The sequence below is a fragment of the Lontra canadensis genome, unplaced genomic scaffold (genome assembly GCF_010015895.1).
Source record: "Lontra canadensis isolate GAN:19392208 unplaced genomic scaffold, GSC_riverotter_1.0 scaffold65, whole genome shotgun sequence".
Taxonomy (NCBI): Eukaryota; Metazoa; Chordata; class Mammalia; order Carnivora; family Mustelidae; genus Lontra; species Lontra canadensis.
The window spans coordinates 3920252-3940481 of record NW_022631059.1 but is presented as its reverse complement, the minus strand read 5'-3'; the positions used below and the strand labels follow the sequence as shown (position 1 = coordinate 3940481).

At 58.2% G+C, this 20230-nt stretch overlaps 1 protein-coding gene across 1 annotated transcript; it reads right to left on the bottom strand.

Moving 5' to 3' along the window:
• Positions 1-129: 129 nt before the first annotated feature.
• Positions 130-8997, bottom strand: CTSZ (cathepsin Z). The gene is made up of 6 exons (XM_032878885.1): positions 8827-8997; positions 8302-8465; positions 3922-4101; positions 1704-1854; positions 1279-1441; positions 130-391 (listed from the first exon to the last, which is right to left on the bottom strand). The coding sequence occupies exons 1-6, from the start codon at positions 8958-8960 to the stop codon at positions 281-283; spliced, it is 903 nt and encodes a 300-aa protein (XP_032734776.1). The 5' UTR covers positions 8961-8997; the 3' UTR covers positions 130-280.
• Between the last annotated feature and the right edge of the window lie 11233 nt (positions 8998-20230).

The following is a 20230-nucleotide window of genomic DNA, read 5'->3' as shown; positions in this document are numbered from 1 at the left end:
AGGATCACACCGTGGCCAGGCAGACACTCTGGGGCAGGGCAGCGGCCAGCACGGGGCTCTCAGCCGTCCCACTGCAGACTCTTTCCCAGGAGTGCACTCCCGGCCGGTGCCGCAGCAGGCTGTGCCCTTCTTGGCGCACAGGGCCACGACCAGCCGTCAGACACGTTTGATGCCAGTCCCTAGTCCCTTCAGACCGTGGTGGAACTAACCCAGTGCCCAGAGCGACAGGACCCCCGATTATGGTTCACGATAACACTGCTCTTCTGGGGAGACCTGTCCCTTAAACGATGGGGTCCCCAAACGTACAGGAGTCCTCGACAGCGAGGTTGTAACTGGCGCCCTGCCCATCTTTATAGGTGCTGGTCACGATCCTCATCCAGCCGTGCTCCCCCTGTGGGAAGAGGGATCACACGTTAGCTGTCCACCCCCGTCTCCCGCGGCTCCTGCTGTCCACACGCACGTTGACCCTCCGCCCTCACAGCCTCAGGCCTGACACCTGCTCAGCTGCTCCTGTCCCTGTGCGGGACCCGGCTCAGAAATACCTCCTGTGAAATACTTTTACTTGGTTTAATATGTAACAAGCAGGGTGCCCGGCCCTATGAGCCAGAAGCAAGTGAGTGTAGCCAGAATGCGGACTCTTTGGGCCAGTTGACTTGACTACCTGCAGACATCCCCGGTGTCTAGTCCTTTCATCAGGAATACAGACATTTTATCACTTCGGCATTAATCACTCTCCCCCACTTTAGAGTAATGAATTTCTGTGTCTCAAGCCGTTAATGGTTAATACTGAGTCTTAGAAATGAATATTCTGGCAATTAATTTATCTCCCCCAGACTTGCGACCCAACTCAAAAGTATTTCTGAAAAAACTCGACACTGTTAGTGAGGAGAGCCGAGACTGACAGCAGAAAGGACGAGACAGTTGCAAAGCATCACTGGAGCTGAACTGAAAGTTCCAGAACAGCCACTCCGCAGCCAGGGCGGGGGCCCCCAGGAGACACTCGGCAGTGTCTGCAGACACTGTTGGTAGCCATGGGGTGGGGGAATGGGGGGCGGGGACAGGGACAGGGAGGAGCCACTGGCGCCAGACGGCTACACACATCGTGACCTCTAGGACGTGACCTCTAGGACGGTGACAGCCGCCCTCCCTGCCCCCGATGTCACCAGCGCTGCCCGTGGGCCAGCGTGAACAGTCCCTTTGCTCAGGGCCATGGTTCTCGACTGGAAAGCCAGTAAAAGCTGGGGATTGGTGGGAGGGGGGTATCAGCGAACATCTTACCCACGGTTCCCCCCACGAATTCCGGACAACCCAGTACTCCGTGCCATCGCTGACGCCCCAGCCGACCACAGAAATGACATGGTTTATGTAGGCCTGATCCTGGTACTCTGCGTAGATGCCTCCCGTGTAGTTCACCATCTTCTCCGTGGCCATGATACCGCAGCTGAGCGCGAGGCGTTGAAGGGTTAGCACCTTGGTGGGGAGAACTTAGCCCCTGACTGACAGTCCTGGGGGGCCGCCTGGGACCGTGCGTGGGGACCATCCTGCCTGAACTCACGCTGTCCTTCCCTCGTGCGTGTGCATGTGTGTGTGAGTGCGCCACCTTGCTACCGTCCAGTGAGTGCCAGCTTTCCTGCAGACGGTGAAGCCGGGCCAGGAAAGGGGCCTCAGGGACCCGGCCGCAGCCCCCCCACCCCCCCTTTTACCTGATGGGGCCGTTGGCATAGATTTCCGCCATCATCTTCTTCCTGCCGGAGAGGGAGCCGTAGTCACCCACTTTCCAGAGCGTGTAGTTCTGGATGTAGTGGCACTCCTTAAATTCCGTGCATGTTCCACACTGGTTGAACTTGTTGCATTCTGGGGGGACAGCAGGCAAAGTCCGCATGAGGCCACTGTCACAAAGACCCACGTCCCAACCCTCTCTCCACTTGGCCCATTTCTTTTTTTTAAGGTTTTACTTATTTGTCAGAGCAGAAGCAGGCAGAGGCAGAGAGAGAAGCAGGCTCCCCTCTGAGCAAGGAGTCCGACGTGGAACCCTTATCCCAGGACCCTGGGATCACAACCCGAGCTGAAGGCAGCTGCTCAACCAACTGAGCCACCCAGGCGTCCCTGCCGATGTCACTAATTACAGCAATCATCTCGCCATCGGGGGCTGCCAAAGGGCGCTCCGTCCGGCTGTGAGACGGTTGTGAAGAGCCCTTCTCCCCGCAGGAAAGACAGACACACAGCCATGGGCACCTAGTAGGCACTCAAAAGTTAGCTTCCTTTCTTTTCCTTTAAAGGCCAAGAACGGGTCTTTTCACAAGACTCCATAGCTGAAAAGAGTGTAATTACTAGTTTTCAAGAAGATAATGGTATTGCTGCCTAGTGAACAGGCCAATACATTTAGAGGAAAAAAAAAAATAAGCAGTTTTCTTTTTTTTAATGTGGGGAGGTATTAAGAATTAGGCTAAAAAGGGCGGGGGGCGCCTCGGTGGCTCAGTCTGTTAAGTGGCTGCCTTTGGCTCAGGTCATGTTCTTGGTTCTCGGTTCGAGCCCCGCATCAGGCTCTCTGCTCAGCTGGAAGCTTGCTTCTCCCTCTCCCTCAGTCTGCCGCTCTGCCTACTTGTGCTCTCTCTCTGTCAAATAAATAAATAAAATCTTTAAGAAAAAAAAGGGGGGGGAGGCTCTTAGTTCTGTAAGACCATCCCCTGCATCCTTCCCAGGCCCTTGACAGCCCCCATCCTGCCTTTTTACCACTCTTGGGGTACCGACTTGTTACAATTTCCCATCTGTCCAGAGTCCGCCCCCAGGACATCAGACTCCTTGAGGACGAAGCTGCTGGTTTCATTTGTCCCTGGGACACCAAATGCCCTGTGCCCAATACAACTGGAAAGGGATGGCTATGTGGCCACATTTGCTGATATCGGAGGCAAGACCGTGTATTGCCAACAGCCATTTGCTCAGTCGCACCTGGTCCTGTCACATGGGTTACAGGGGTTCTAGGCCAGACGAGACTAGTGCAGGTCAAGGCATGGCCCCGGGGACCACCTGATTCCCAATTCTGCAGACTTCCCCTTCATCTGGCCTCTCCTTGCTTCTCTGACCCTCGTTGTGTTTACCACTTCAACAAGACTCACCCAACCAGTCTGGGGGAATTCTTTCTGGCTGGCCAGTATGGTCTAGAGGCAAGGCGGGGGCACCCTGTGGGTGTGTGATGGCGCCTAGAGCCTGCTCAGGCATTGAGAAGGCACAGGGGGCTGTTGGAGCTCAGCCTTCAGTAGAAGGAGAGAGTTGGGGTGAAGAGCCCCCCGAGCTCCGGTTCCTCCAACACTGCTCTCGACGGCCCACGGGGCTCACCCCAGCTCTCTGCTCTGGCCAAGAGGGCACTCAGACAGGGACAGGTGACTTCAAACTGCCAATTACAGGTTTGGGGTTTGGACTTTCTTTCCTTTGGTTTCCAAGGGGAGCAGCCTAGAAGGACTGTGCCAACTTCCAAGACTCCAGGCCAGGGCTCTGCTGGCCCACACAGAACCCTCCACTCCAAGTGCACTCACATGTGCACGGCCCAGGCCAGGGTGGCAGGCCGATCCCAGGTTTCAGCAGCGCCCGCAGGCTTCCATCTACCTAGCTGCTGGCCTGCCATCCTCACCCACTCCTAGAAAATATACTCTTGCCTTGACAAGGGCCCATTTTGGGAAACCACCGAAACACCAGCATGGTAGAACCCAAATGCCATGGCCGGTGCTGGCCACAGGGGGCACAGGCTGGAGACACCCGCTCCAAGTCTTCGGCCGGACTTCCCAACAAGGACTGCAGGCGCCGCACCTGCCTGCTCTCCCTGCCCCACTGGGGGCGGGCGGCTCCAACCTCTATCCAGCCCTCCCCCCGCCCCCCAGCCCCACTTTCCCCAGGAGGAGGACGTGCGGGACGGGCAGGGCCTACCCTGGTCCTTAGCCTGGTAGTTGTTGCAGGTCTCGTCCGGGATGCCGTGCTCGTGGGCGTACCTCCACACCGGCAGGTCGTTGCCCCCCCTGCAGGAGCCCGCGTTGGCGCAGTCCAGGACGTGCTGCACGGACAGCAGGGTGGAGGGCCACGCCCCCTTTCTCTTGATGTTGATCCGGTCTGCGAGGACAGCAACCGCGCCTGGTCAGCCTGCCCGCCGGGGGCTTCGACCCAGGCTCGGGAGTCTCGGCGCTCCAGGGGCCTCCCCGGCCCCTCCAGGCACAGGTATGTCTGCCTACCCTGCCTGCCTGGCTGCCACGAGGGCAGGGCTGGGTCTGTCTGTCCAGCTGCACGTGCCCAGGAAGCACCTGCAGAAGAGCCGGCAGGACGAGAGCTGCGGGTCCAAAGACCAAGCCAGAAACAGGACGGTCCTGGCTCCTGGGGCACTCCCCACACCAGCAGCAACCCCCAGCTCCCCCAACTCGCCCACGTCCTGGCGGGGTGCTCCAGACGCCGGTGTTCCTGTGGCTCCACTCCTGCTTCTCTGACCAGCCCTCCCCCCACGCCCGGCCCGGCCTTCTGGAACACCCCAGCAATCCCAGCAAGGCTCCTGCCACCCGCTGCACCTTCCTCCCTGTCTCCTGGCCGCTCCTTGGCCTAGAAAGCCCCTTCCTGCAGACACCCTTTTGCTGGCTGCAGGTCACCAGCCTCTGCACCCCCCACCCCCACATCTCTCAGGCCCTCCCCAGCTGTGCTGACACCATGTCACCTGCTAACCCCCTCCCCCCAGAGATCCCCGTGTTCGTCTCCTGCAGCACTCGGTCCCAGCCGCAGCTCCTGTGCCTACTGCAGGTGCTCAGTACGTATCAGTGGCCCCACTGAGGGCACAAACGGCCCTGGCTGCTGACTCCCTCCCCCGGAGGTCGCCTCCTTGGCAGCTTCCCCAAGGGAGGATCTCCACACTCACCCTCTACTCCGCACAAGGCCTGGCACCAGCCCCTTCTCCCACAGCCATTTCCAAACGCTTCACCTCCACTGGTCCGGGTCTCCTTACACGCTGTGGCCACGCAGGGGTGTCCCCCCATCCTGGGAGATGCTTGTGACACGCTGACTGCAGGCCCCTGCTGCCTGGCTCTCTCAGGGACCCACAGCGACCCCTCTCACCTCGCCCAGCCCCTCACCCCCAAAAGTCACTGGAAAACTCAATGACAGGCCCCTCCTCTCTCCGCCGGCCAACGGGCTTTCTGGGTCCCCACCCCACCTCCTGGGACGACAGGTGGCCTGATCCTGACCCCAACCCTAGGCCCACGTGGACCCAGGTCTCTCTCTCCCACATCAGCACTTGCACACACGTGTGGACCTGCCAGCCTCGGAACAGCAGCAAAGAGCCCCTGCACGTCCCACATGCACCCCCGTCCCGACACGGGAGTTGTCCGCTGCGTAGTGAGGCTCCCGACAGCCCTCCGGTTCTCCGTTCCCAGACCCGTTCTCCCTGAGGCCCAGCCCACCTCACTGGCCTCCCCTCTCCTCCCATGAAGCTGCCAGCGCTGACCCCTGCTTCCCCAACCAGGGCTCCTCCGCCCACCCCTCCCCCAGCAGCGGCGGGCAGTGGGGCCACTCCATCCCCCGGAAGCACGTCCTGCTCTGGGCTCCTGGGGCGCATCTGCCCTCGGATGCCCCATGCCTCCGGGGAGCCCACTCCCCACCCTCTGCTGGCCTCCCTGTCCACGCCTGAATCACGTATCCAATCCCTGCCCGACCCAGCCACCGAGGGTTTAATATGCTCCTTACGTGGCCCGAACACAAGGGAAGCCCCTCCGCACCCGTCCCGTTCCCGCTCCGCTCCACTCTGCCACACACGAGGCCATTCCCCACGCCGGCACCTGGCGCCCAGTGAGACCGTCAGAGCCTTGAGGCGCAGGGTCCCAACACTGGATAGGGGCCAGCTTACAGGGGCTCTCGTAGGTCAGGTGAGCATTCTGGGTTTTACCTGCCCGAAATCTCAAGAGGGTTCCAAGTGGAACAGCAGCGCACTCCGACCTGGGGTTCAGCAGGCTGCGTCCAGCGGAGGGGACGGTGGGGGGCGAGGGAGTGGGCGGAGCAGGCAGGGCAGGGTCAGGTGCGGGAGCCAGGGCTCCAGAGTGGGGGTGCAGCGACGGGGCTGCAGAACACACTTGGAAGGTACAGCTGACCCGGTCTGGCCCAGGATTGCCTCAGGGGCAAAGGCGAGGCTTCTGTGTGGGTCCTGGGAAGGCTGGGGTCCTGACTTGCTGAACCCAGCAAGGGCGGAAAGCCTGGGGTTTGAGGAGTCAGGTGTCTGAGTAGAGGGAGAGCGGGCAGCTGGTGTAAAGAAGGGGTGCCCCTGAAGGCCAAGTCCGGGGGACCCTGACGCACAGAAGTACAACTAGGAGGGTGAGGAGTGGGCACAGCGATGTGGGGGACGGCCCGGAGGCAGGAGGAGACCGCAGTGCCGAGAGAAAGGGCCGAGAAAGGGTGTCACAGACGGATGATGGAGCACAGGTGATGAGGCCGAGGCCTTCGGGGGACCACTGCCCTGTTCGCAGGGCGACCCCCGCAGGTGACCTTGGCAGGATGGTGCCCACAGAGCGGGAGGGGGAGCAAGGCTGGAGTGGGCTCAAGGAGGGAAGAAGGGGCTGCAGATACCCTCCCAGGAGTCCAGCTGGAGGGGGCGCAGGCTTGAAGCCCCCACACACTTGTTCACAGTGACACCCGGGGCCCAGCACAGGGCACGGGGCCAGGGGTTTGGGTGCCGGACACCCGGGGACAGGACGGAAGGTGGGCCGGGAGCAGCTGCGTCAGGTGGCAGCTGGGCCACTGCCCGTGGAAGTCCCCTCTCGGGGGCGTCTTTTTTCTCAGGGAAAGAGGAAGCAGGGCCCTGCTGCTCAGGGAGAAAGTTAGGGGTTCGAGGAGAAAGAGGAGAGAAGCAGTTGTCTGCCCAAGAGAGAGTCCATTCCAGAAACGCGGGAGGGCTGACCATCCAGAAAGGGAACAAGGTCCGGGCCCGCCCTCGTGACCTTCTCGGCCTTTCCCTCCATCCCCCACCCTTAGGGATGCCACAAAGGCCCTCTTTCAGTTCCTCACTGTGAGCGCCATGCCTGGCCCAGCCTGTGCCCTGACCCTCTGCCTCAAGGCTTGCCCACACCCCTGTCAGCCCGCCGGGCCCGAGGTCTCCCAGTGGCTTCGGTGGTTCAGCCTCTAACTCCACACCCTTCAGGGACCCCGGTCCATCTGCATCTCAGGCAGCCGGCATCCCCAGCCTCCCTCAAGGGCTCTCACACCATAAAATGGGGGCCTCAGTCTGCTTACCAGTCCCCAAGGGGAGACCCCACTGGGCACCCCAGCTACAGCTGGCCACTCCTGGAGTCCAGACCCCACCCTCTGCTCAACCTAAAGACAGTCCAAAAGAGGTCCTGGCCCAAAGTCCAGCCTCCTGGGTTATACCTCCCATCGTGGCCAAGTCTCCTGAGCCCCTGGCCAGGGACCTCAGCTCCCTCGTCTGCAAAATGGGAACAGTCACAGGGCAGCTCAGAGGCTTCTACAGAGACACCCTGTTCTTAACCCACTTCACGTGACGACACCAGGCCTGCCCAGTGAGCTACCCACCAGGGAGGAGGCAGTGGGCCCCTGCCCTCCTGGGACCAGATTCCCAGACAGTCCCTTCTGCACTGCACAGCCAGTGCCACTGCAGGCTCCGGGACCCCTGGGCAGCCACTGGAGATGGCAGAGCCCCTCCCATACGCTACCAGGCCAGCTTGGGACTGATCGAAGGCCTGAGGTTGGGTGACGTCTCTCCTCCCTCCTCTCCCAAGGCCTCCCCTCACTGTGGCCAGACGGCTCAGGGCCAGATGAGAAAACCAGCCAGCCTTGCTCAGTATCCCACGCCCAGGACAGGCCTGCAGCTCACATATTAAGTGCTGCTGGAAAGCAGTTTCACTTACTTGAGCGCATCCCGGGCGGGGGGGGGGGGGGGGGGGGGGGGTGGGGTGGTGAGTGAGGCTGGATTTCTGTTTTGATCCCAAATGCGGGGAGGGGGGTCACAAGCTCTGGGGACAGAAAAGGCACCCACGAGCCACATTATCACCAGGTTTCAGGTCCCAAGCAGGCCCACCCTGTGTGATGGAAACAGGATCCTGCTTGTATCAGTCACTCTGGCCTTCCCTGCCTGGGGAGGAGCGGCAGGGGCACAGGTCAGCTCCCCGAGGCCTGACCGGCTCAGACACCTCCCACCGCATGCCCAGTCCCAGCACAGAAACTCCCCGCACAGAATCACAGCCGCAGTGGCCTCCTGTGCCGCCCAGGAGGCCGTCCGGACCGGCCTTGGCAGCCCACAGTCAGGAGGGGCTGCGGACCCCAGCCTACCTGCCATGGCACTGGTGCTGCCGTGGGCCCAGCAGGAGCCACAGTACTGGGGGATATGCTGGTTCCTGGTGGCACTGGCGTAGTTGACCCCGTTCACGTTGCGCCAGTCCCAGCTCTTGGGCAGGTCGGATGGGGACAGGTACTCGTGTGGCCGGGGATAGGTCCTGGGAAGAGATCAGCGCCAACACAATCAGTGCCCACTCCCTTCCCCCAAGATGAGGGCGGGGGATGAGCGCGGGAATCACCAGGGGAGCCCAGTGAAGGAGGCAGGGCACGACCCCAGGACGTGAAGGAGGCAGGGCACCCCCAAATGCAGGAACCACACTGCTCCCCCAGCAACGCCCCAAAGGCCCCAGGCCAGGCTGGTCCAACCCGACGAACGTAAAGAGAGAGAGTGCCCCCCAACACAGCGGCCCGATTTGACCCTCAAAGGTCAAGGGAGGCAGGGCGCCAGGCTCCTGGAGCCCCGGGGAGGCGGCAGGGCCCCCAGGAGACCCCCGTGGGGCCGGCCCGCCCGCAGCCCACCTGCGCCCCAGCCCCGACAGCTGGTCCCCCCGCAGGGGCAGGCGGCAGCCCCGGCCCGGGAGGAAGTAGGGCCCGGCCCGCGCGGCGGCCAGCGGCACGAGCAGCACCAGCAGCAGCGGCCCAGACGACGCCATGGCTCCCCGCCCGCCGGCCTCGCGCTGCGCCCGCCCCGCCCCGCCCGGGCCTTAAGGTGGCCGCGCCCGGTGACCCACCCCCGGGGCGGAGCCGGCCGCCGGCGTGACCCTGACCCCGCCCGCCGCCCGCGCCCTGCACCTGCTGGCCGGCCGCCCCGCCCTGGAGGTCCCCGGCCCCTCGCCTGGCTTTCTGGGCCCCATTTCCCCAAGGCCCAGGCGCTTCCTGGAGAGGGACTCACCCGCCGCAGCGCGGGAAGGGGGGACCCGTCTAGAAAAGGCCGCTTAGGGAGGATTTCATGGCTCATAAATAATTGTTTCTACATTCCAGCCCCCAAAGATGCTTGAAAAGCTTTCCCGCTAACAAAATACGGTATGGGCAAAAGGGGAACCAAAAGCAGAAGTGGGTCCCCCAGGCCTTGGTCTTATGACCTGACAGTGTCTTCCTCCCTCCCTCTTGCTCCTCGTGAGGGGCAGTCACCCGAGCAGGTTGGACACAGCCTCCTTCTTCCTGGAAGGCAAGATCCAGGCATTGGGTTCCAGGGTCCTCACGAGCGTGGGGTCCTCAAATGACCTTGCTCGGCTCTCCACTGAGTGAATGGGCATCCACGCCTTCCTGCGGCCCCTCCTCTGCCTGAGCCAAGCTGGCAATCCGGAATGGAAAGGCCCATGGGCTCCCTGCCATTTCCATGAGCACCCTCGGGAGGGCTGAGAAGGCCCCAGGACCCCAGCAGTGCTGAGAGGCCGGTCTGGCAAAGACCTGGCCCCGCTTTACCAGTCCAGAAATGTAGTCCTGCTCCTGAAGAGCCAAGGAAACACTCAAGTTTGAGCTGGGCGTGGGGAGGCAGGGTGGGGTGAAGTGGGGGGGCACTAAATCCAGGCCCGTAGAGGTGGACTTGCCCCATCAGGTGCCCCTGGCCTGGCTAAGAGCCTTTTGCTCTGCTCTGGGTGTGAGATATGTGGACAGACTTCCCCTTCCACATCATGTCAACTAAGGTGAGTCAGGTCACCCACGTGGGGAAGGAAGCCATGGCTGACCCTCTCATGTCCCCGGTGGGGGTCTCCCTGAAAGGGGGACTTCTGGTTCCCACTGAAGAAGAAGCTAAAAGCCTATCATTGCTTGAGAACAGAGTAGTGACAACACCATGGGTGACAAATATTGTTTCGGATCCTCCTGGACCCCCAGACTGTCACGGTCCAGATGGTGCAAAGGCCAGTCAGGTGTTCTACAACAAGGCAAACAGAGGGATGGGGAGGGCTCACTCAGCACTTCCCCTGCAACGGCTAGGCTGTGAGGTCCGAGGCCACATCCCTAATATTGGGGGGAAATGTGCTGACTTACAAGTTTTTCCACCGCAGGGGCCGAGGGCGGGTCACCTGACTGACAGCTGCTCTGGCATGAAGCGCATTCAGAGCTGAAGGCAGTTGACACCCTGCGGGCTCAAGAGAAACTTTGTGCCTCCCCCAGCTCCACAGAAGGAGCTAAATCAGGTCTTTCCCAGAATGAGGGTTATTAGCAGAGATCAACTTTATCTGAACGATCCATCTGTGGGGCAGGAGAGACGTCTAGTGACCAGACACCTGCTCTTCTTCGCGCCCTGTCGCCGTCTCAAGTGCCGGACCCCTGTCCCCTTCCCTTGCATCAGGATGTCCCATTTGCCTTTGAATGGGGACAGGAATTCTCGCCCCCCACCCCGGACACAACTCACACAGCCACTGGGAGAACTGGCTGTTCTGAAGATGCCCTGGGCGCTCCCCACCCCCAGCCCTGTGCTCAGAAGGCCCCAGGCTCAGCACGGACGCGGGCCTGCCCCAGGCCCACACTCTCAGCTTGTTCCAGGCCCTGCAAATTCTTTGCTGGGCTTGACTGCTCCCTCGGCTGCTGCGGCCTGGGGTCAGACAGAGGGGCGGTCTTTAAAGGTTCCCTGACCCAGTGCCAGCATGAGACGTGGGTCCCCTCCCCTCGGCCCCGAATACCCAGCAATTCTCAGATACGAGCTGGCGGGCGGAGATTTCAGCGCAGTCCAGACTGTCCGGCTCCAGACCCCACAGCGCCTTCCTACAAGACCACCCCCACATCAGAGGCCGGTTGTGAGCCCCAGGTTGTCACCTGTGACCGATCTATTACAGGCTGGGGGTTCCAAAGACCCCCTCCTTATAGTCAGTTAATCTGCCCGAGCGGCTCACAGAACTCGGGGAGATACTCACACTTACCGGAGCATGAAAGGATAAGAATCAACAGCCACTGAACTAAGGCGAGGAACGTGGAAGGCTGTGGGGCCTCGAGGCCCTTTCCGGGGGCCCTTCCCCTCCTCAGAGGAGGTTGGGGGCTTAAAGGGATCAGAAATTGTAACCCACTAACCATACAGTGGGCCGTCTGGGTTACCAGCGCCCGTCTTGTGTAGGGTACAAAGTAGCTTCTATCAATATAACAAAAGACAATTTGGGGCACCCTGGGGGCTCAGTGTGTTGAGCCTCAGACTCTTGATCTGAGCTCAGGGCTTAATCTCAGGGTCATGAGTTCATGCCCCACTGGGCTCCAGGCTGGACGTGGAGCCTGCTTAAGAAAAAAGCAAACAGGGGCACCTGGGTGGCTCAGTCATTGAGTGGCTGCCTTTGGCTCAGGTCATGGTCCTGGGATCCAGGGATCCAGCCCCACATCGGGTTCCCTGCTCTGTTGGGAAGCCTGCTTCTTCCTCTCCCACTCCCCCTGCTTGTGTTCCCTCTCTCACTATGTCTCTCTCGTTGTCAAATAAATACATAAAATCTTGAAAAACAAACAAACAAACAAAAAACCACCCACCAACCAACCAACCAACAAAACACCCAAACCCCATCTCCCCATCTTTATCGCCCTTAACCACTTTCAAAATTCCAAGGGTTTAGGGACTTCCGAGCCATAAACTGTGGACAAAGACCAAATATGTATGAAAAATATATTGTGATCATCTGAATGACCAAATAAACATTTCTTATACATCACGACATTGTAGGTAAGAAGGTCAGGAAGCATTCAACCCTTTAACAGGCAGGGATGTTCTCAGACTGGTAATATGTAGGACCTCCGGAGCCCACCGGTGGTGGCTTACCAGGATCTTCATGACACAGAAGCAACTCACACCCAGGAAATGATGGAAAACAGGGCACCGGGAGGGGGAGGGAGTCCGGACTTTTAAAACCACAACTTTCAAGGCAAGAAGGAAGTGAGGTCTGATGTGATCACTCGGCGTCTGCAGCCCCTGTGATGGCCCAGACCCAAGGACCACAGGCTCTTTCTCCCTCTGAACTTGGCTGTGGTCCGTGGGAGCCTGTTGGCCTAGCTGACCACTCTCTGAGCAGGCTGGCTGCGTCCCTTCGGGGGTTACGGGCACAGGGGGGTGTGGGTGGATTCCTTTCAGCAGAGGTTCCTAAAAGTGTTCCGTCAAGGGGATGACCATGGACACAACCCAACACAAGTTTCAGCCCTTCAGACGCACCGAGGGCTGGCGGCCCAGCGCACATGGCCCGGGGGCCAGGTGAGGGCTCATAGGCAAACTTGCAAGGTTCCTGGGGACCACAAGGAAGGAAGGACATGCCAGGGAACCTGTTTGAACCAGATGCCCCAACCCCTGCCCCAGGCCCAGTGGAGTTTTCCTTCAGGCCCTGCTCTCCTCAGAGCAGAACCACCGGACTCCCCAGCCCAATGGCATTTTGAAGATAATGACTTACCCTTCTTCTCGGGCCCAGGGCTGGAGGAGGCTCAGGGCAGGGCCCCAAGCCCCCCTCATCTCCGAGGCCCCCGGGGCCTGCGCCTGGCTCCTGGCTCCTGGCACTGCCCTCTCAGCTCCTCTAGGCCAGCAGCGACGAGTCTGGAGCGGCCTCGAGCAGACGTCCAAGAGCTCAGAGGCTCTCCCAAAACCATGACAAAGTTGTCTCTCTGGGCCATAGCCATGGAAAGTGCTGGACTTTTAAAACAAAAGGAAGAATGTATGCGAAGGCTTTGAAACACACACACAAGGGTGCCCGAGGTCTATCTTCCTGGATATAACCGGGTCATCCCTGCTCCCTGATGGGGCTTAAAGGCAGAGGTCATGACATTCTGGAAGACGGTCCACTCTGGGAAATGTCTGTCCTTGTTTGATCCCTGGCACGACCCTGTGGAGGTGAGGTGGGAGGCTCTCACCCTGTGTGACGGGTGGGAAGACAGGCTCCAGGGACCTGCCGTCCGCGGACAGGAGGCCTGTGGGGGGCAGGTGTCAGTCCTTTTCTCTTCACCCCATAAAGTCTCCTGGCAAACGTGTGACCCAATGCCCCAACACAAAAATTCATTTCTAAAAATAAGGGTTATCTCCCCCCTCGTTGAGGCAAAGAGTATGCAGACCCCACGGTCAGACCAGGGCTGGCCCCTCTCTCACCCCGAAGAAGAAGAACACGAGATGAGTATTCATTTATTGTGGAGCTGCCTCCAAATCCTTTCTTTCCTCCTGCTGTGCCATGTTGTCTGGCTCCCACCCGCCAAGCCGCACACATTTCCTATTATTCCACACTCCTGAGTTTGGCCACATCCTGGATAGCGCGTTTGTTTTGGTGGACACTGACAAGTCTGGTTTTGCTGGGCACCGTGGCTTCCTTGCCGGCTGCAGCCCCTCTCCAGCCGCGCTCCTGTCACTTCCCAGACGCCTTTGTGGCCGAGGCCTTTCAGTGGGGTAGTGAGGGGCACATGCAGCCTCTCCTGCCACTGTCCCTGAATGTCATCATCACCACAGCCTCTCCCGGCTGCACACGTCTGCTTGGGAGGAAACGTGGCTGCCTGGGTCACATTTGAGGGGCTGACCCACAGCCACACCTTGAGAATGCATCAGAGTTGCTGGGCAGGTCACATATGGCCATCAGGAGCGGCCCATGACCAGAGGGGTCTTGGGCATTCACCGGGTCAAATCCGCTTGCTCTCTCCAGTCGGGTGGTTGGCCGACACTGGTTGAGCTCCCAGTTTGTGTTCGACCACTGTCCCAGGCCTGGGGACACAGCAGTGCTGAGTCCCACAGAGCAATGCTGGGGACAGACCACCCTCTGGGGAGTTTGGTCTGGGACAGTTCTTTTTGTTTGTTTACATAATTATTTCATTATTGATTTACTATTACTGTTAATTTATTACATATTAAGATCATATTTGGTGTTTATTGGGTTAAATAACATATAACATATTTAAAACTAATTCACCTGTTTCCCTGTTACTTTTTTAAACTTATATATATATTTTATTTTAATTCTAGTCTAGTTTTTTAATTATTAACATATAGTGTATTATTTGCCCCAGGGGTCCAGGTCTGTGAATCATCAGTCCTACACAGGTCACAGCGCTCACCATAGCACATGCCCTCCCCAGTGTCCACCACCCGCCACCCCATCCCTCCCTGCCCCCAGCAACCCTCAGTTTTTTTCATGAGATTAAGAGTCTCTTATGGCTTGTCTCCCTCCCAATACCATCTTGTTTCATTTTTCCCCTCCTTACCTCCCACAACCACCCCCCCGCCCTGTCACTCATCTTCCTCATATCAGAGAGATCATATGATAATTGTCTTTCTCTGACGGACTTATTTCACTCAGCGTAATGCCCTGTAGTTCCATCCACGTCATTGCAAATGGCAAGATTTCATTTTATGGATGGCTGCATAATATTCCATTGTGTGTGTGTGTACACACCGTATTTTCTTTTCTTTTCTTTTTTTTTAAGATTTTAATTATTTACTTGACAGAGCGAGAGAGCACAAGCAGGAGGAGTGGCAGAGGGAGCCTGAGAAGCAGGCTTCTCACTGAGCAGGGAGCCCGATGCGGTGCTCGAACCCAGGACCCTGGGATCACAACCTGAGCTGAAGGCAGATGCCCAACCGACCGAGCCACCCAGGCACCCCATATACCACATCTTTCTCCATTCACCTGTTGAGGGACATCTGGGCTCTTTCCACAGCTGAGCTATGGGGGATGTTACTGCTAGACACTGGGATGCAGGTGTGTCAGGGACAATTCTTATACATTTCCAAGGGGTTGGGATTGAATGATGAAGACATAGCCATGGAAAGTGCTGGACTTTTAAAACAAAAGGAAGAATGTATGCGAAGGCTTTGAAACACACACACACAAGGGTAAGCATGATCAGCTGGAAGAAGCCGGTGGGGGGCACAGCAGCGGAGGTGGCTGGCCAGCAGGTAGGCAGGAAAGTCACTGTAGAGCAAACAGGACCCTAAATGTCCCTCCCAGACCTCGCAACTGTAGGGAACCACAGCTTGGAGCTTTACAATCCAGGCCGTACTTCGCACACTGCCTGCCCTATTCTGCCCACCTCTCTCTCCCTTCCTCCCTAGGGTAGGCCTGCATCTGGCTCTCCTTCGCCCCCTCTGTGTGCCCTTGACAGGTGTCTTCCTATCAGAGGTCTGAACAACCACACATCTGCTGTGGCAAGAGGGCGGAGAGGTTTGGTTTTATCCTGGGCACAGCTCATTCCCCAGGAGGCAGTGGACAAGGTCTGAGTTTTGTTTCATGCAATCCCTCTGGTGACCACGGGGAGGGACAAATGGAAGGAGGCCGGGTGAGCCAGGGGGATGCTGTAGGGGCTCCCGTGGTCACAGACGGGAGAGCTGGCAGGGATGCTCCCAGAGGGGCAGGGAGAGTGGACAGGTGGGGCCACATACCTGGGAGGTGGGGCTAGGGGACCGACGCACTTACAGACTGAGCACTCCAGACACCTTGGACATCCAGCTGGAGGCCGTCTGGTCAGCCCACTTCTTGACTCCTCGGCGTGAACCTCTCAATGTCAGGGTCTGAGGACCTGTGATTGTCTCTGGTTCTGCCATGTTATCCTGGGATCTGAGCTTGCCCTTTCCCTCCCCAAAACTTAGACTCCACTGCACAAAGGAGAGAGCCATCGCCTTGCTCAAGAGCAGGCCCGAGGGGGCAGTGCGTGTGAGATGACTGAGAACTTGGCAAAGGCCAACTGGAAGGGGGTGGTTCTGTCCTGCACTGTGTCCCTGGGGTGCGGGGCCCAAACCTCCCACTCCTCCAAGGTCCCTGGAGCCCCCAAATAGTACTCAGCCAATATTTGTCGGGTAAACAGATGGATTTCTGAGACTTTACAACAGGGGTTTCTTGGACAAACACCGGGCTTCAAAAAGTATATATTTATGTTTGATTTCAGCTCCAGGTAGTGAACCATTACTCTGCTTATCTCTGTTCCCGCCACAGCACATTGCTTATCAGGAGCCGCACACTTTGGGAGATGGGAGAGATGCGGTGGAAAAGGTTAATGCGTCCCATCAGCCCTGCGCGGGCAGTGGTGCGCACTCGAGCTTGTGCGCGTGCGCGCTCCTCCTGCAAACCAGAGATGCCGCGCCTGGGACGCGGACTCTCGGTGTCCCGCAGAGGGGGCACAGCATTCACACATTGGCTGGGAAGTAGAGGAGGGCAGCCCAGCGGGTCCACGTGTTGGGGGTGGGACAGAGCACTGCGGCCGGGGTTGGGCTCTGACCTGCGCGTGGCCAGGCAGCTCTGCTTAGGGAAAACCAGCAACACCTTCCGAGGTCTTTGCTCCTGCACTTACTTACTCATCCTCCCAGAACTTTCTTGTACAGTAAGAGAACAGCGGGGCAGAGTACACGAGAGTAGAGCTCAGCTCATCTGATGGTCTGCCCACACCCGCTGACTCACTCATAATGGCCCCTCAGATGTCAGTTTCTTGCTAAGACATTTGGAAAAATTTCTGCTTCTGAATCACAGGCAAACACTATAATTCAACAATCTTCTCTGAGTTATTCAAGGAACTTCGGTGCACTCAGAAGTAGAAGAATCAGGGGCGGATGAAATCAATGAAATCTCTGAGTCCTCTGTTTTTCTCGTAATTATATTTCATTTGCCCAGTGGAGGTGGGGGAGCTCCGTCTGACCACTGAGGGACATCTTCTGGAGGAAGTCTGCAAGCAGCCGATCTCGGGTTTCTGGGTGACACTTGGTTTTCCTTATCATCTTCCTCCTGTTCCCATAATAGAGCCAAGTGTCGTGCAGGAAAAGGCTCGCTCCCACCGTCTTCTCATAGATGGACGGCCACGGCCCGCCAGGGGAGAGACGGTGTTTCTGTAAAGGGTGAGCCTGGTTGTCCTTCTTCCTCATCCCGGTGTCCTCATCGTGCAGCATCATGCCCACTCAGGGAAGCTCTCGCTCCTGCCCTCTGCCTTCTTGGGCAGTGCTCACTAAATCAGCCCTGAGCACTCATTCCCAACCTGCCTCTGCCACGGTCTTTCCTCGTGGAGAGAAAAGGAGTTTACCACTCATCACAGGTGGCCACCTCTAATTCCTTGTTGCAGTTCAGGGTTGGGGTCACCAGCCTGGCTGAGAACAGACCCTGAAGAAGGCCGGTCTCTCAAGGGTCAGTTTACCTGCGCCCCGGAAAGGGACCATTTCTCTGGGTCTAGGAAAGGCACGTACCTCCAGCACTGCCCTGGCTTGTGCTAAGTTGGCGGGCAGAGGAGAGCTCCTTCCTCCGGGGAGCAGGTCCCTTGGTAAATGAGGACAACAGACTAGAGATGGTGCGGACCCATTACTTGCCCCTCTGCTCTGTCCGCACAGTTCCGATGCCCAAGCACAGCACTCTGGGCTCTGACACACGGTAGGTTCCTAGGTATCCAGTGAGTGGGGCTGTCCACATATCTGCTTCCGTCCTGCAAAGCCCATGTGAAAAACACTGCCTGCAAAGGGGTATCGGGGGCTCACCCCTGGCATGCTCTGTCTTCCCAGCAAGCCTGGGACTCAGGGCCATCATCCCATTTGACAGCTGGGAAAATTCAAGTTTCGGGAGGAGGTGGGCCTCCCTGAGTGGCTGGGGCTGCTAAGCCTCCTTGCCCAGACCTGTCCCGCCCCTCACAGTGGACAGCCACCCAGACTGAGTCAACATTGCCCGTGGAGCCGGGAATCAAAGCAAACAGGGTTCCTCTCCTCTCTTCCCCCTCCACCTTTTTTTTTTTTTTTTTCCAACTGCCCCATTAACAGAAAAACCTTTTAAGCGCCCATCTGGAAATCTGGCCCTTTCCCTCCCTGAGCAAACTAAGATGACCAAGAGGAATGTGCTCCAGGGTGGAGGTTTGGCGGGGGGCGGGGGACCCCCAACACACTAGATCCCGCTCATACAGCAAAGAATGAACACAGGAAGGTCAAAAATGCCCTTTTCAGCAGCCCAGCCAGCCGCGGCTCCCGGTAAGAGCTCACATCGTCGCCCCATCTGTAGTCCGTTCCCGACATCCAGCTTTCTTGGAACAGTTTATACCTTCAGCCTGGACCTCCTCTTAGGGGCCAGAGAAAAAAGTCCTCAGGCACCATGCCCCCCTCCCCACCCGTCAGGGCACACTCGTGAATAAATACATTCTTGGCTTTAAAAAAACTTGCCATCCTGAGCAAGGCTGCTCGGCCTGGCGCAGCTACGGGTGCGCACCCAGCAATTCCCCGAGGCCCTCTCCTGTATCAGGCACTTTGGGGACGCAAAGGTGAAAGGACACGGGCAGCTCCCGGGCCTCGGGGAGAGAAGGCGTGAGGATTCATAATTAGCAAACACGGGGAGCCCCGTGTGGTAGTTGTAAACTAGGTTCTGGCACCAGCCTGGGACTCCCACCCAGGATGCTGCTGTGGGCAGTCCTGGGCTCGTGGGGCACAGCAGAGGGGCTGTCCCGGAGTTTCGCATCTGACAAGCCGGGCAGTGGGGGTGTTGGGAGGGCAGGTGAGGGGCCAGAGGGAAGAGCAAAGAGGTGGAGGTAGGGATGGGGTGAGGGGGTGACTGTCATGGAAGCTGAAAGGTTTATTCTGTGTATGTATTTATTTAACTTGTGAAAAAAATCCTGCTAGGTACATGCACATTTCTTCCTCTTGAATTGACACTTTCTTCTCTTTAAGGTCGTGGGTGGGGTGGGGTGGGGTGGGGGGTTTGGACCAGAAGCAGGTGTAATCATGTGGTCATTCAGATTGGAGTAGAAAAACATTCCAAACTCAGAGATGTTGCAAGAGTATCAGTCTCCCACTGCTGTTTGCAAAGATGCACCAATTGTTAACATTTTGCCACAAGATGCACCAATTATTAATTTTGCCGCATTTGCTTAACCTGCCTCTCCACATTCATCACATTGTTCCTGTTCTTGCCCAACGGTTTGCCAGCAAGCTGCGGGCAAGGGGACTGTTGACCCTGAATATTTCCTACTATCCCTTGAAAAGAAGAATTTCCACTTGTGTAACCCAGCCATGATCAAATTCAGGAAATACGATGTGGATACAATGTGATTATTTAATCCACAAGATCTATACTCAAATTTCGCAGCTGTCTTGGTCGTGTCCTATACGACAACTTCTACCCTGCTTGTGTCCCCGACCCAGGCTCACGTGGAGCTCTCGTTCTGCATGTGGCCCATGAGGTCACTGGACAGTGGACAGGAGCAGCCCTGGGCTGGCGCCCACGGGACAAAGTCCTTCCTCCCCACGTTGGTTTTCTCCTGCAGGAACACTCCAGCGCCTTTCACTCTGTACCTGAACTCCTTTGGGAAAAGTGGAGGCTCTTTTCCAGTAAAAAGGCTACTACAGAGCAGTTAGCGACTTTCCGGTCTGGGTCACTGACCTCCCATCCTGGGCCTCACCAGGCCTGTGGAAAGTGCACAGGGTTTAGGAGCTGCCTGTCATTCACGGTGATGGTGGGCAGGGCGGACCCCTCAGCCGCCATCACCCGGCTGTTCGGTCAGAGTCAGGGGAGGGAGCGCCCAGGGACTTAGGTCCGAGTGCCTGCAGTCCTGCCTTTGAATCCACAGCCTGGGGGCCCATGTCCCCATCAGTCTCCTTCATTTTCATATCCCTGGCTCCCAGTGTGTGCTCGGCACACAGCAGGTCCCTATCTGGAGCTGTTCTGAGGGTGGGGGCCCAGGGAGCTTGGCGAACACTGGAGAGAGGCCTGGAGAAGCAGGTGCCTGTTGGGGTGGCGGCCCGCTGTCCTGGGGCTTCAGGGGAGAGGTCCTGGCCTGGGCAGAAACTCTGTTTCTGGAAGAGCAGAATTGGCAGGTAGGGCAGGGGGAGAGCCACGCTGGTGCGAAGGTACAGGCAGGTGGCTCCAAACCTGTTGACGGCCCAGAGTGGAGGCATCGGGGGCTCTGACAACACCAGCTTTCTGAGGACCAAAGTCCGGGAAAGGGGCTGGAGGGGAAGTGCGGGGCCACGCTGGGAAAGGCCTTGACAGTGAGCCATGGAGTTGAGACTCTGTCTCTTGACAGCTTTCTTCCC